Source organism: Balaenoptera borealis, assembly GCF_965194805.1.
Source record: "Balaenoptera borealis genome assembly, chromosome: 1".
In the NCBI taxonomy this organism is placed as follows: Eukaryota; Metazoa; Chordata; class Mammalia; order Artiodactyla; family Balaenopteridae; genus Balaenoptera; species Balaenoptera borealis.
The window spans coordinates 29,021,540-29,036,907 of NC_138860.1; the positions used below are offsets into that span (position 1 = coordinate 29,021,540).

Sequence of the window (15,368 nt, forward strand, 5' to 3'; positions counted from 1 at the left end):
TACATTAAATCACATGAAAATTATCTTTAGGTGAAAGGTTTAACAGGCCCTTTCTTTTCAGTTTTAGACAATGACTGACAAAAAAGCATATAGCATACAAAGCAAAATAAATCAAGGCACTAAAAATTAAGCAACATTTTTCTGGAAGAAACAGGATCAATTAAACTTTTGTTTTAATAGTACAATCAGCTTGGTGTATGTGGTGTGGAATTATAATGACTGACACTGTCTTGTTTTGACTAACACTGTCTGTGAACACACAACTCAAAAGTGAAAGGAACTACATAATGCTCCGACTGAACAAATCAAACTGCCTATTTTCAAAGTGCATTTTACTTTCAAATTAAAGGTAAAGAGTTACTGGCCAACTCAGTCTGCAGAATAGTGCCAATGTGATGAAAGATGGCAATTTTTAGCCAAGCTGCCAGCTGTGGTCAATGCCTTGTATTAGTGAATTTTAACAGCAGTTGTGAGAACTTGAAGAATGCAAAGGATTAAACATCACTCTAGACTGGGTTGGGGGAGGTGGGGAAATCATACAAATGCTAAAAATGTTCGAAGCTGCAAAGATTAAATAAAGGAACATATCAATTTGGAGCCACTGAATTACATCCAGCTGCGACAGTGAATTAAGAACCGATTAATGGCTAAAGCTTTTCTCCAGTTTGGATGCTGAAGCAAACTCATTAGGCTTTTAGAGTAGCTATAATGTGTGTACTGTGGGAACTGTTCAATGCTATTCAGGAGACTCTAACTGTAAGCTCAGAGCATTTCCCGCAGAGCTTCTGATGCTATTTTCTTTATATAACATGTGTGCCTGAAAACCCAGCCAAAAACAAGCCCTTTGTTTTTCTACTTTGTTGTGGTCTCTCTCAGCTTTACGTTTCTTGAACACAGGTAAATAAACTCATAATCCAGATGGTGCAACAGATGTGAGAGCAGCACTCTGAAATCAACAGACAGTGGGCAATACTTTCCATTTTCTCTTTTAAACGCTAACTAATATGTAATTCGGAATCTCCGGTGTAGTTAGCATCTGCTCCCTTCGGCCAGCCAAAGGTTACAGGTGTTCCTGATGTCATTTCACAGTAAGGCGTGGGCCTGGCTTGTGAGCAAGTGCCCAGGCTCTAATCTTTCCCTACCACCTACCAGTTTTGTCATGCTGGGCCTCCATTTGCTGTATCTTCTGTGTCAGCTCCTGCTCTCTTTGCTGGGCCTGAAGGGCTTGGGCCTTTGCATCGTTGCTAAAGCTCTGCTGAATGCTATCTTTTTCCAGTCTACAAGGCAGAGAGGAGACAGACAGAAATTTAAACTACAGATGCACTAATCCCCATCATTTCCCCTACAGACCACAGAGAGCTGATACGTAGTAAATGATTAAGCATAAGTAGACAACAATCTTTCTACAGACTCCCCCTTACTTGAGGCAGAAAATCCAAAGGACCTTTCATACAATGTTAAATACTTGCCATAAATCCAAATGGACTAAAGTAAGCAACTTTAAAAATCAAAAAATCATGACAACTGAATAATGCCATTTTGTAACTTTAAAACACAAACACCATTCTCTATAACATTCTCAATGTTACGTACTGCCAATTAATCTTTTTTCTTTTGAATGGTCAATATTTCCTAAAGATCCTGAAGTTACAGGAACAGCATGACTCAATACACCCAAAACATAAATTCTTGAAACTAAGTTTTGTAGATCACCTCTGCTTTTCCTCCCAAACTTAAAACGGAATCTCAAATATAATGTAGGAGATTCTATCTGGAGGCAAGTAAATGATTCTGCAGTACCACATGCATGTTTTCATTAAATATTTTCACACATTAGGCCATGAAATGTGAATATAAATATGAATATGAAAATAAAAAAACTTCTCCCAGCACTTCATAATAAGATCCCTTTTGGGTCACACTGAAAGAAATTGCAGGATGAGAAGCTTCTGTAGTCAAAGACGATGTATCTCACCCCACTGTGACTGGATATTAACCAGTGGATGGGTCAATATCCAATCACAGTGGATCCTAAAGAGAGGAACTTCCTAAACAATTAGAACCTGAAGAATGCAAAGGACCTCATCACTAGCACCACTGTGAATAATGACACTGTGTGTGAGCACACACACATAAACACACACACACACACACACACACACACACATACACACATTAGGTTGGTTCTTTATTCTCTAAATATGGGTAAGTGATATGAAAGTTTCCTTCAATTAACTGGCTTAGTTATTTCTAACTCCTAATCTTCTTGTGGGCATTTCTCATCCATGCTGCTTTAGTTTACTAATTGAGATATTTACTGTCTTGTCTTGCCAAACTAAAAATAAACAATTCCATAAAGCTATCACTACTAGTCTATGTACTGCTGTGGAACTTCAAATCACTGGCTTCTAATCATAAAGCAACATAAGGAAAGTCTGTATTGAAATCAGTCAATGCATGTGGTAATGTTGTAGTATAAAATTCCAGAATGAAAATACACCCACACCTCAATCAAATGGATAATCAGGGGGCCACGCTAAATGTGAAATAAGGTCCCTTCTGGTACTTCTAGTAACAACACCCCGTGGACTTGCTCCAAGGTCTTGCCTCACACTCAGTTCCAAACTTGTATACTGCAACACATGGATGGTCCGTCGAGGCCACTTTTTGCCTCCCCAGTCACACCACGTATTTTCCGGCCATGGAAAGCTGCACATGTCGCTGCGTTTTGCTGGGATGTTTTTTTCCCCCGCCCACCTCACCCCTCTCTGCCTCCCACCAACCCGTCACCCCTGCTCAATGTATACTGCTCCTTTAGGACCTGCTCAAAATTCCCCTCCTCTCTTTCCCCTCTCTCCTAAATTAACTGTTCTTTCTACAGTGACATCAGTATATGTTGTGTATGTATGTATCCTACTAAGATACCATTCATCACACTTTGGTTATTGGTTTACTTGTCTGTCCCTTTTTGCCATCTTTGTCTCTCTATACCATGAACCCAGCTCAGTACATGGCACACAGGAAGTGGGCAGTGAATGTTTAATGAACAGATGTTCTTATATACTTGCCATAGGGGAAAGAAGGCTGCAGTCTTTAAGTGAAGCTGAAGAATCTGCTCAAGTCTTATATGAGGAGGCAAAAACTTTCCAGACGTGAAAAAAAAGAGAGAAGAGTGTATGGAAGAGAATGGCTCTAAAGGTGTTGCCAGATGGAGATGCTCCTGCTGAAGGGGTCAGCTTGAAGAGAGCACTGTGGATTCTTTCACTGAATAACCATCCCCAAGACAGAATCCTAGCTAGAGCAGGGGATATAGGTCGGGAGACCTAGGACTCTGAGATCCCCAGTAATCGGGTGACCAAAAAATGCATTGTTCAAAGCCAATACCCATTTGAGAGTGAAAAGGGGCATTATTAATAATTAATCATAAGTAATTATACCATGACAAACAGTCATAACTGGGACTACCCTTTGTAAACTGGGGCTTATGGTTCACTTACACAAAGGGGCTGCCAGTCTCACCAGTAATTTTCAGAATGAGGAACCTAATTACTGATCTCCTAAATTTACTAGAGAAAAGAACTACTGTCTTATTGTTCTCCTTATAAAACAATTTAAAAGAATGCTCTACCAACAAATGTTGTTACACATCAACTTTTGTTTCTTGAATCCTTGCCCAACTTTTACTCTGTTTAAGAAACTACACATTTTATTTTCAATTACATAAAAACACGACATATTTTTGCTTTCCTACCTTCTTTATATACCCCTTTCCTTCTATGTTGCCCTCTCACCTTGCAGGTTCTTTCTGACTTAGCAGGTTTTTTATAAAACCTTAACATTTTAGAACTGAGAAGGAATCTCAAATTTGTTTAATCAAATCCTCTCACATTATAGTTGGAAAAAAAAAAGGAGGGTCATAAAGAATTAGAAATCTTCTCAAAGGTTATTGTAAATGCTGTAAAGGCAGAGGTGGGATTCGAAATATTTTGATTTAGGAAGCTTATTTTATAACACTCTACAGGTAATGCAATAATGGGTTGAAAGAATTAATAAAAACCACTTAGTTATCCAAGGAAGTGATCAGAGAAGAATCCAAACCAATTCATTTAATATTTAACATAACTCTGAAAGACACTCTGTTAGGCACAGGTCAAACAAAGATACATAAATATGGCACAGTCTCTGTCCTAATAGGGAATTCAAAATGGCCAAAATAGAAGGTAAAAGGTGAAATATACCACAAGAAAGGTACTAGGGAATAAAACTATTAAAGCATAGAAAAATAAGAAGTCAGTTCCAGCTGGGTGTGAGAGCCTTGTGAAAGATAGCTGGGCCAGGCTTCCCCAAATGGTTTTCATTCAGTTCTTACTCAAAATTATTGATGATCTCACTTAACCAAACTTATAGTTACCATATTTTACAAATTGGAATAAAAGCAATGGCAGTAAAGAAGAATTTCTTGGTTGTTATTAAAATAAGGCTGAAAGATGTATTCATAATAGCTAAAACCTGGAAACAACCTAAATGTCCATTAACTGCTAAATAGATAAACAAATCGTGGTATAGCCTTCCAATGGAATACTAGAAATAGTAGTAATAAAATAGTAATAAAAAGCTATTGTTACATATGACACCTAGGTGAATCTCAAAGACAGTAGTATGCTTAAAGAAGCCAGGTACTGAAGACATATTTTATGATTTCATTTATGTGAAATTCTAGAAAAGTAAACAATAGTGTGACTGGTCAGTATTTCCAGGACCTGGAGGTGGGGGATGGGCATGAGGGAACTTTGGGGTTGATAGAAATGTTCTATATCATGGTTATGATGGTTCTGTAACTATGTACATTTGTCAAAACACACTTAATTGCAAATTCAAAATTGGTGATTTTTATTATATTTAAATTTACCTCAGTAGAGCTGACTTTAAAAAGGAGAAAATGTATTAGAATAGGAACATCCACCTTTTCCTCCAAGTTATCCACATCACCTGTGGCAACACATGGGCGTGTGGGCCAGGTCGATGTTTACTTGATGACAATTGAGAGTTAAAAGGAGGGAACAAGTACTGGGTAGGCCTCAAACACAGACTAAGCATACATTGAGGTTTAGTCTCTCCTTTTTTCTGATTATAATTCTGGCTGATTATATTTTCTGAAATGTCATTTACCATCCCATTTAAAAAATGGGATTGAAGAGTTAACTTTACATTTCTAATCCTCAACTTTTCCATATCATTTATTATTTTAAATCTTGCTATTTAGAAAAATCCATGTCACCGAGCAAAGATGATTAATCAGATTTTTTTTAAAGTACATTTAAAATTTTACTACTACATTAAAGGACTGAAAGTTTCTGACGATCCTAAAATTCACCAGTGAGTGCGGCACAGAAATGATGAAAGCCTCAAGTCTAACCTGAGGACAAGGACGTGGTGTTGCCAGTGATTTGAGGCACCAATCCTGTCTGCCATGTTTCTATTCACCTTTTACTAGTGACTGAAGTATTAGACACACAACCCTTTTGGTTAAAAGGTGTTTCCTTTTTAAAGTAAAATATAGAGAGCTTTGTGATAGTAGCATATTGGTGTAACAAAATGTATGAGACCATTTATAACATACTTACTAGCTGAGAGCCATTCTTGATGGAATTACAGAGAGAAGCAGCAGGGAGGTGTGGGGTGCTGTTGTGAGTTAAGATACATGAAGTCCACTTGTCCCAATAATGGTGATATTATCTTTGATCACTTGGTTGATGTTACTGGTGTGCTGGAAAATGTTTAATAATTGATTTGGGGGGGGGTATCCCTCATTTGCAGTGTTTACCAATTTTCATTGTAAATACTTCTACCAGGTCCTATTTTAATAATATGATTATTATCTATTATTCTTGTGCACTTCTTGGCTTCCTATTCCTACAAGATGTTCCAGTTTCATCTTGTACTGTCCTTTACCAGTCTTGGAATCAGCATTTGCTCAAGGAGCTCTTGTGCCTTTTGGTGGAGAATGGTATTTAGAAATCAAGATCTGTCACTAGGTGGTACTCATTGCTACTGACAAGTCTTGGCTTCTAGGTCACCTTAGTAGACAGAGCCAGTATATGAATATACATATGAATATATAAATATAAATATGAATATTTGTCTATACGTCTTTATATGAATATATACATACACATTCAAATTGATGTCTGTAATTCCAATCCAATAACATAGATAGAACCTAGTCTTCCCTCTTTCCCTAAGTGTAACATTATTCCTCAACAGTGAGAAACTTGGAATCCATTCTTTAACATACTCATTTTCTCAAACTTAGTATACACAGAAGTGCTTTCTAAGTTGCTAATCTACTATGGAAATCAAATCTATGAGTAACTAGAATTAAATATTTCCTTATAGTTTTTTGTTTTGCTTTTTTAAAAATTGAACTATAGTTGATTTACAATATTGTGTTAGTTCAGGTGTACAGCCAAGTGATTCAGATTCTTTTCCACTGTAGGTTATTACAAGATATTGAATATAGTTCCCTGTGCTATACAGTAAATCCTTGCTTTTATCTGTTTTATATGTAGCAGTATCTATCTATTAATGCTTTTTTTTAAAAGCATACACACCATTTTTTCACTTGATTCTCTTTGTGTTCTGGGAAAACCACATCTTAAGAGGCAATGGAGGGACTTCCCTGGTGGCACAGTGGTTAAGAATCTGCCTGCCAATGCAGGGGACATGGATTCGATCCCTGGTCTGGGAAGATCCCACATGCCACAGAGCAACTAAGCCCGTGCGCCACAACTACTGAGCCCGTGCGCCACAACTACTGAGCCCGTGCGCCACAACTACTGAAGTCCGTGCACCACAGCTACTGAGCCCACGTGCTGCAACTACTGAAGCCCGCATGCCTAGAGCCTGTGCTCCACAACAAGAGAAGCCATTGCATTGAGAAACCTGCGCACCGCAACGAAGAGTAGCCCTCGCTCGCCTCAACTAGAGAAAGCCCACACAGAGCAACGAAGACCCAACGCAGCCAAAATAATAATAATAATAAATTAAAAAATAAAAATAAAAAAAGAGGCAATGGGGTACAGTAGAAAACTCACAGAGCTAGAGGATCCAAGTATAGTATCTACCTCCTTGTTAACTATGTGATCGTGAACAAGTAACTTAATTCTTTTAATCCAGGGGTTCTTTCTGAAAATAGGGCAGGAAAAAAGCCTACTTCAAGGGTTAATAATTTTAGTAACCTATTATTTACTAACGTTTAGCATAAGCTAAGCTCTTTACATGTATTCTTTTATTTAATCTCAAACAACCCTAAGAGGTAGGTTCTCTTATCCTCACTTTATAAATGAGGAAACTGAGGTCTAGAGAGGGTGTACAATTTGTTCAAAGTCCCCCAGTTATTAAGGGACATAGCCAGGAAATTCAGGCCTACCTGAATCTAAAGTCCATAGTATGAATCTCTATGCTTCAATATCTTACTCTGTCAGGGATGCAGAGAAATGAGATAAAGTATGATAAGAGTGTTATTTCAATTATCCATGTGTGTGTGTGTGTGTGTGTGTGTGTGTGTGTGTCATTTACTACCCATATTATCCATCTTGATAGCCAATCCCAAGCTAGTCCTCCTTCTCCTTTCCCATTTGTCCCATATGTTATTGGAACACTTCCTCCTACAATGACACCATCAATTAGTTGTATCCTCCTTAAAGAAATATATTGACTTTTGCAAAAACATTAAAAGGCACATAAATACATCTCCTGCCTCAAGCTTATCACAGACTCCTAGGAAAGATAAGACGTACATATCTTAATTGGAATGTAAGTGCCTGAAGAATCGAGACCTTTGTTTTGCTCATTAATTTATTCCAAGAGCCTGGAATGGTGCGTGGAATACAGTTGTGCAGTCAACAAATATTTGATGAATGAATGAACGAGTGAATGAATGAATGAACAACTGTTAAGGGACAGAAAATACTAAGTATCCTTACAGGTTTAAGGATCCTCCTATCTACTGATTAGAAGAAGAGAATGGGATAAAATAATCCCTATTTTGGCCAATAATTTAATTTAGTTTTATTATTGTTATTGATAATAACAACAAAATAAAAACAAAGTAAAATCAGTAGACAGAATGATATCTTCCATGTTTGAGAAGAACCAAAATCCTGTACCTGTTTACTATTAACAAGGACTATGTTCTCATATTTGAGCAAATGTAGAAATAGAGGGATGGAACAAATAGGGAAAGGAAAATACAAGAGGGCTAGGATTCAGTAATCCCTACTTCCTCAAGCATGCAAAAAACTTCATGGCATTATACATATTTCCTAGAGGAAATTATTTCTATTTTCTTCCCTGCAAAGTATATCAGAATTTTAAGTACAATGTTGAAAGTTGAGTTATCAGATCAGAGTGTGAGTCACTTCTAGGAAAGGAAGCAGAAACAAAAGAGGTCAACTTCTTTCAAAGGAATAAACACAAAAGAAAGGAAATAATTCACAGAAACTTTCCTAAAAATATTTTTCCCTCCAAAAATGTTCTCTTATAGTATCTCCAAAATAATTTGAAAACTCTAATCTTCAAGGCCAAGGAGGTGTGCTAGACTCTATTGCCAGCTTCTATTACACCTTCTGAATAACTCACATTTACTTAAGACAAAAACCACAGACTTTTACCATCTCGTCATCTTCCAGTGTCTGTGCTTTCTGTTTTACAAAGCACAGTCAGATGCACTGACCTCTTTATTCTTCATAATAATTCTGTAAGGCAGGGAGATGGAGCAGATATCCTTGTTTGACAGATGAAGTATCTCAAGCTCAGAGAATTAAGAGATTTGCTCAACACTGCACAGTTACTAGTAAGTTTGGTGTCCTTTCCATTCCACGGCATTGCCTTACATGAGGAGTTTAGTAAAATTCTATTGCTCATCCAATTCAACAAATACTTAAACACCAATTTGTGCCAGGCACAAAAGTGTGGGGATGCATCAGTATACAAGATACAGACCATGACCTTCCCCTCAAAGAGTTCATGGTCTAGTGAAGAAAATAGACAAGAAAAAACAACTAAAATAGTAAGGTAAATAATAAAATGGAGCTAAATTCCTGCTATCATACAGTGGATAGGACAGGAGTTGGGGAGTTGCTAGGCACAGTGAGGGAGGATTTCAGGAAGCTTAAAATATTAGAGGCTTAAAATGAGTAGTAATTAGCCATATAAAGAAAGAGAGGAATATTGTTACAAGTGAAGTGGACAACTGGTGCAAAGGCCCAGGAAAGAGAGAGAATCAGGTGCCTTTGGAAAACTGCAAACAGCTTTGGCACGAGTGGAGGGTGGAATATATGTGTTGTGGGGTAGAAGCGAGCAGTTGGTGGAGGGGAGACTGAAGAAAGATGAGACTGGAGATGTAGGCAGGAGCCAGAACATGAAGCTATTTTTAAGGACTTCATCCTCAGGGAAATAGGGAGCCAATGTAGGGTTTTAAGCAGGGGAGTGTTGTGATCACACTCAAGCTTTAGAAAGATCACTCTGGCTGCAGTGTGGGGAACAGATGGGGAAGGGACAACATTAGAAGCAGGGAGAGCACTTATTACTACAGCAATAGCAAGAGCAATTTTGGTAATTGTTTCTTAGATATAGTAGATATCATATATAGATACTGAGACTGAATAGCCATCAAATGCACATTTCAGGATTTTCAGCCTTGAAATTGCTTAAGTAGCTCAGAGGTCTCAGATGCATTAAGTGCTTGTCTTGATCAAAGTTCCTGGGAGAATGTTGGGCCCTCCTATATTCTATTTTACAATACCATGGGCCCAATTCTAAAGACTAAAGAATAAGAACAAGCATGCTTTTGCATGAAATAAATTAGACCATGATTTTGCCTTTGCATCTTCATATTGTCAAAATATTCATATTTCCATCTCTGACTTTTCTGTGTAAACTGATCACATGGGTCCACTCTTGCCTTTCCTCTCTGAAAAATATCAGTTTACCTACATATTCCCAATAATTAATTAATCCTTCTGATGAGTAACTTCAAATTAGACATCAGGAGGATCAATACATATTAAAATGACATTTCTGTAACCTCTCAATGGATCTGCATCGCTGTCAAATTGTAGTACAATTGACTGAAAGAGTTTATATTCTATTATAAAAATGTTTTGGAATTAATTTCTAGGATCCAGTTTTAAATGGGGAACATGTTGATTACTTTGTGGCTATTAAATTTCTTCAGAAATATGCTATAATAGCAAGAGTTAACAATTATTAAATACATGTCATAATGTCTCATTTCTCCAGCATAACAGAGTAATGCTTCATTTATCTGGAATGTTGGGAGATGAGCCATTCCACGAGAATTTTCCAGGTATTAGACCCATACAGATCTGACCATTTGCAGTAGAAATGTCTAAAATATATTGCATCTCTGCTTCCTTAAGCAAACTACACCAAATATAACAAAGTCTTCATAATCAAGGTTCATAATGCCTGCTTGCAGCTGCATTCCCTTTGCTAGGAAGCTCCTAGGAATCACTGCTCATTGTTGTATCTTCAGGTATCTACCACAGGGCCTGGAAACAGCAGACACTCAATACGATTTGCTGCATGGAAAGTCTCAGGTGCTATTCTAACAAAACAGAAAGCATACAAAAGCACTAATCTGCTTCTTACAATTTTTTTTTTATTGATTGGTTTGCTATGATTTGCCGCCATGTTTTTTGTTTTGTTATGTTTCAAATTTTTTTTTAATATATAAAACTGATGCTTAGGATAGTTCCACTGATCCTACACAGAAAAGTGCAAGGGCTTTGTGATAGTTATTTGCTTCTTAAAAGTACTTCTAAATTTATATCTCAGTTTATGGCTATGTGTCAAATGGCTGAATTTACCAGAAGTCTACGTCTGAGGAAGCAGGGAAGTTCTGTAAGAAAGACAGCAGGGTTTTCATTGTTCTAACGTGATGGCCTTTGGTCAACCACCCAGTATGTTTGTACACAGAAATTAGGATTGTGATCTGCTGACTGACCTTGGCTTGATAACAAAAACACAGTTCATTTTTAAAGCTTGATTAAGATCTCTATAACCTCTCCATTGTTGCACAAACCTCTGGGGCTGAAAAATACTATGCTTATAGAAGAAAAAAACTGACCTGAGGCCAAGTTTTCAGATTCTTACTCCAGTATAATTCTCACTCTTCTAAATAAGAAAATCATTGTTCTTGTCACAGTAATTAGGTCATTTTCCTCATCAAAACATTTTTCCTTTTAGTCATTTCATGATTTAACGTTATTTCTATTTGGCTTGTTAACTCTTGCTTGTAACTATTTTTATCTACATCCTTAACTGTTTCCTCTGCTTCAGGAACTTAAAGTGTTTGCTGGATTTTCTTCTTCCTCAAGCCATTTCTAAGCCATCATCCTCATCATTCTTATAGTTGCAGAACTGTCCTTTCTATTCCTGAGAACCTGCTTTTACCTTTATTCTAAAGCTATTTATATTCAAGTTCATTTCTAGGAGGCAGCCTGTCTTGAGCCTACCCAAACCAGCAGAATTTGTGCCCTAAGAAAAGGAACATGAGCAACTAAAATCCTAAACTACGTCTAAAAATAATGTCGTACTTTTGGCCTTTATCCCTTCGTACATAAACTTCACTGCCAGCAGGGCTGGCTTGGTCATTCTTTGTACACAAGGAGGTAGGGATTAAGGGTGCATACTTTGGTGTCAGCCAGACTGGGCATCAGAATCTCCATACCTCCACTTACTAGCTGTGTACCCTAAGTGAGTTACTTACCCTATCACTCAGTTTTCTCAGATGTGAAATGGAGTTAGTAACAGTACCTCTCCTTATAAGACTAGCATGATATTGTATATAAAATACACTTAGGGGCTTCCCTGGTGGCGCAGTGGTTGAGAGTCTGCCTGCTAATGCGGGGGACACGGGTTCGAGCCCTGGTCTGGGAGGATCCCACGTGCCGCGGAGCAACTGGGCCCGTGAGCCACGGCTACTGAGCCTGCGCGTCTGGAGCCTGTGCCCCGCAACGGGAGGGGCCGCGATAGTGAAAGGCCCGTGCACCGCGATGAAGAGTGGCCCCCGCTTGCCACAACTAGAGAAAGCCTTCGCACAGAAACGAAGACCCAACACAGCCAAAAATAAAATAAATAAATAAAGTAGCTATTAATTAAAAAAAAAAAAATAGATTACTTCATATTTGCTGTTCTTTGCAGATTAAAAAAAAAAAAACCTTAAAAAAAAAATACACTTAGTATAGTACTGACACATTGTAAATGTTCAAAAATATCAATTAGTGCCATTATTATTATCATTATTATTTCTTAAAAGATGACTACTCAAAGTGTAACAATCAATATAATTACTTCAAAGACAAAGCACCTTGAGGAAAGAATAAAAAATTTCCTCAGTTTACTGATAAAACCTACATAGGGGGAGGTGGTATTGAACAGTGGATGTGAGCTTGGGCTTTGGACACACACAGTCCAGATTTGAACCCTGGCTCCACTGTGTACTAGTTGAGTGACACCAGAGTGGAACTTCAGCCTAAGGCTTATTTTACCATTTAATAAAATGATATTATTAGAATATGTGAGATAGTAGACATAAAGCAGCCAGCAATGTCCAGCCCAGATCATCATTTGAAAGGTGCCTAAATTCAACTAGTGGACTGGCATCTAATTATTTGTCAAATGTACTTTCCATAGCTCTTAACATGTAAAGGTAAAGATGGGACAGTAAGATATGGAAGAACTTATTGTAATTTGCTGCTTGTACAGCTAACTCTTCAGCTGCTTTCTCTATCCTCCTCCTCCCCTCAAAGTGACAGTTCCTCAGAAAAAAATTAACCAAAGTTAGTCCTGGCTACCAGCTTTAAATTAAAAAGCTGACATGATTTTCTTATTTGTACAGAATGATTCCAATTATTGTAGAAATAGACTTTAGGGTTTATGACTGCATCTACAGTGGGCATTGTGGGAAAGCCAGGAAAACTAAGGAACAAAAGGTCTAGGGCTACAGTGGCTTGTACGGCAGCCACTAGCCACATGTGGCTACTGAGTACTTGAAATGTGGCTAGTTTGAAGAGAGACATGCCTCAAGTCTGGACTGCTGTGAAGAATTAGAAAAAAAAGTAAAATATATCTAATTAATTTATATCGATTACATGTTGAAAAGATACTATTTTCTATATATTGGGTTAAGTATACTATGTTGTTAAAATTAATTTCACTTGTTTCTTTTTAAATATGGTTATCTGGAAATTTTAAATTGAATATGTGGTTTGCATTTCGTGGCTCCCGTATTTCTCCTGGACAGGGCTGATTTGAGCATAACTCCTTTTCTCCTTCCCTAAAGCAGAGCATCATTTTTAATCTTGATGTTCCATAAATCAAAATAACCATGTTGCCAAACACTGCTAACTCTAAATGTCTCACGAAGATATAAAATCTCATAATTCTTATAAAAAAGCCAAAACTATTAAAATAGCATTTTCTTATCTTGATAAACTTCTCATTTGCATCAGCCAGTCACCATTACTTGAAAAGGAGAAACAAAGAAGAATTCTAATAGAAAACTAAGAAAAGCTAAAGCTGAAGTCGTCACCATATTATACAAATGTAAGCAATACAAGCTTTTATTTTTTTGTAAATCAGATTTGGTTTGAAGCAACTCCCAAAATACATATTCATATTTAAAATTAAATTATAAAGCATATTAAAAAAATATTCCATACAGCCAAGCTGGCAAATTATAGAAAAATGTCCAGTTATATACATGGATTATAGGCACCTAATAAGTTAATATGCATATAGTTGGAAAATATTTATCATTTAATAGTCTCTCTATAATTGTTAAATGGGAAATAGCAGATTCTCTACGATCCGCCCTCCCACAGATTTCTTTCCTGAATCTTCAGCAATCATTCTCATATCATTCATTCTTTGTTTCTAGTAAGAAACTAACAGTTTCAAAGTCTATCAAGAGTATTAGTTAGTCAATCAATCTGTCAACCAGTTTTTAATAAACTATCCTACTGCCTGGTGAGTTAATCTGTTGCCTTTGTAGTTTTTACTTATTGCAAAACATTATCTCCATTTCATGAAACACAAATAAGCTGCTGAATGGTTTCAAACCTCTAGAAACATTGGTGGAATTTAGTTGTTGAGAGAAATATAATTCAAGGATCCGGAAAGGAGAATGAGTGGGAAAGCCAGGACCACACATAGTAAGCCCTCATGAGAATCACAATTCCAGTCATCATTATCATTACAAAGTCGTTCTTTATAGAAAATCTCACTTGAAATATTTATAAATTATGGGCACCTCCAAGTGTATTTATAGAAACATTAATACATTATGAGTGCTAAACTTCTTAATTTCTAGAGCTTACTGCCCATGAGTTGCTGCATTTCTTCAGAATACAGGAAAGGATACACACAGAATGGAGGAATATCAGTATGCCAAGAATGGAAGGAGAATGAAATCTACTGCAGAGTTTGACTTAGGGTCCCATACTTTAAATCTGTGCCAATAACCCCTAGCAGAAGATTGTTTAAAATAATTTATACCCAAAAGTACCCATAATGTTTTATTCTATAAAATCTTATTCTAAGAGTCAAGCTTTGAAAGGTACATAAATTCAATTAGCTGACTGGCATCAAGTTATTTAATTGTCAAATTTACTTTCCAGAACTGTTAACATACAAAGGCGAAGTTGGAACAGCGGATATGGAAGAACTTGCTGCAATGTCACTCTGGCACAGCTAATTGTTCAAGTAACGGTCAAAGATGTTCCCCCTCTCTCACTTCCATTTCAGAGCACTGATTACACCTAAAGTGAAAGTTACTTACCTCCCTGCTCTCTTTGTGAATGAAAGTAAAGTGGGAGGTGGGGGCAGAGACTGAAGTTCCAGAGGCACAGATGAGATAGGAAAACAAATAATTCCCACGTGATAATTCTCAGTTGTCCTACCACAAAATAATTCAAATTATTTTGTGTATTCCCCAAAACCTGATTCCTGGGAGATACGTAGAGATTTAACAGAAAAGTTTCCCTAAGTCATAAAAATTTGACTGAAATACTGAAAACTAAATTTCTTTCTAAAGAAAGTCATACTGTGTGTTAGCATATTAAAATCTCTGAGAAGCCCTACTGTCAAGAACCCTATTTAATTCGACTTTCCAAAAGGAATATTTTGGAAAATATTCACCCACCACCATCAGAGGCAGATAGTACAATGGATAAAACCTTATTCTGGAGCCTAACTGCCTAGGCTTGAATCCCAACTCCACCACTTGGTGGTGCTGTGACCTTGGTCAAGGTATTAATCTGCAGACACCTCGGTTTTCTTAT

General features: G+C 37.1%; 1 protein-coding gene and 1 long non-coding RNA gene across 11 annotated transcripts in view; both read right to left on the reverse strand.

Moving 5' to 3' along the window:
* Positions 1–15,368, reverse strand: part of LOC309605611 — an 867,207-nt gene that overhangs the window by 421,853 nt on the left and 429,986 nt on the right. The gene's annotated exons all lie outside the window — the stretch shown is intronic.
* SDCCAG8 (SHH signaling and ciliogenesis regulator SDCCAG8) overlaps positions 1–15,368 on the reverse strand; it is a 272,072-nt gene that overhangs the window by 91,885 nt on the left and 164,819 nt on the right. For 9 of the 10 annotated variants that reach the window (XM_082340482.1, XM_082340479.1, XM_082340481.1 and 6 more), the window contains one exon: positions 1,150–1,277. The exons of the other annotated variant lie outside the window; for it this stretch is intronic. In XM_082340482.1, coding sequence (XP_082196608.1) covers positions 1,150–1,277 — 128 coding nt within the window. The remainder of the gene's footprint in view (positions 1–1,149; positions 1,278–15,368) is intronic. 10 annotated transcript variants of the gene reach the window in all.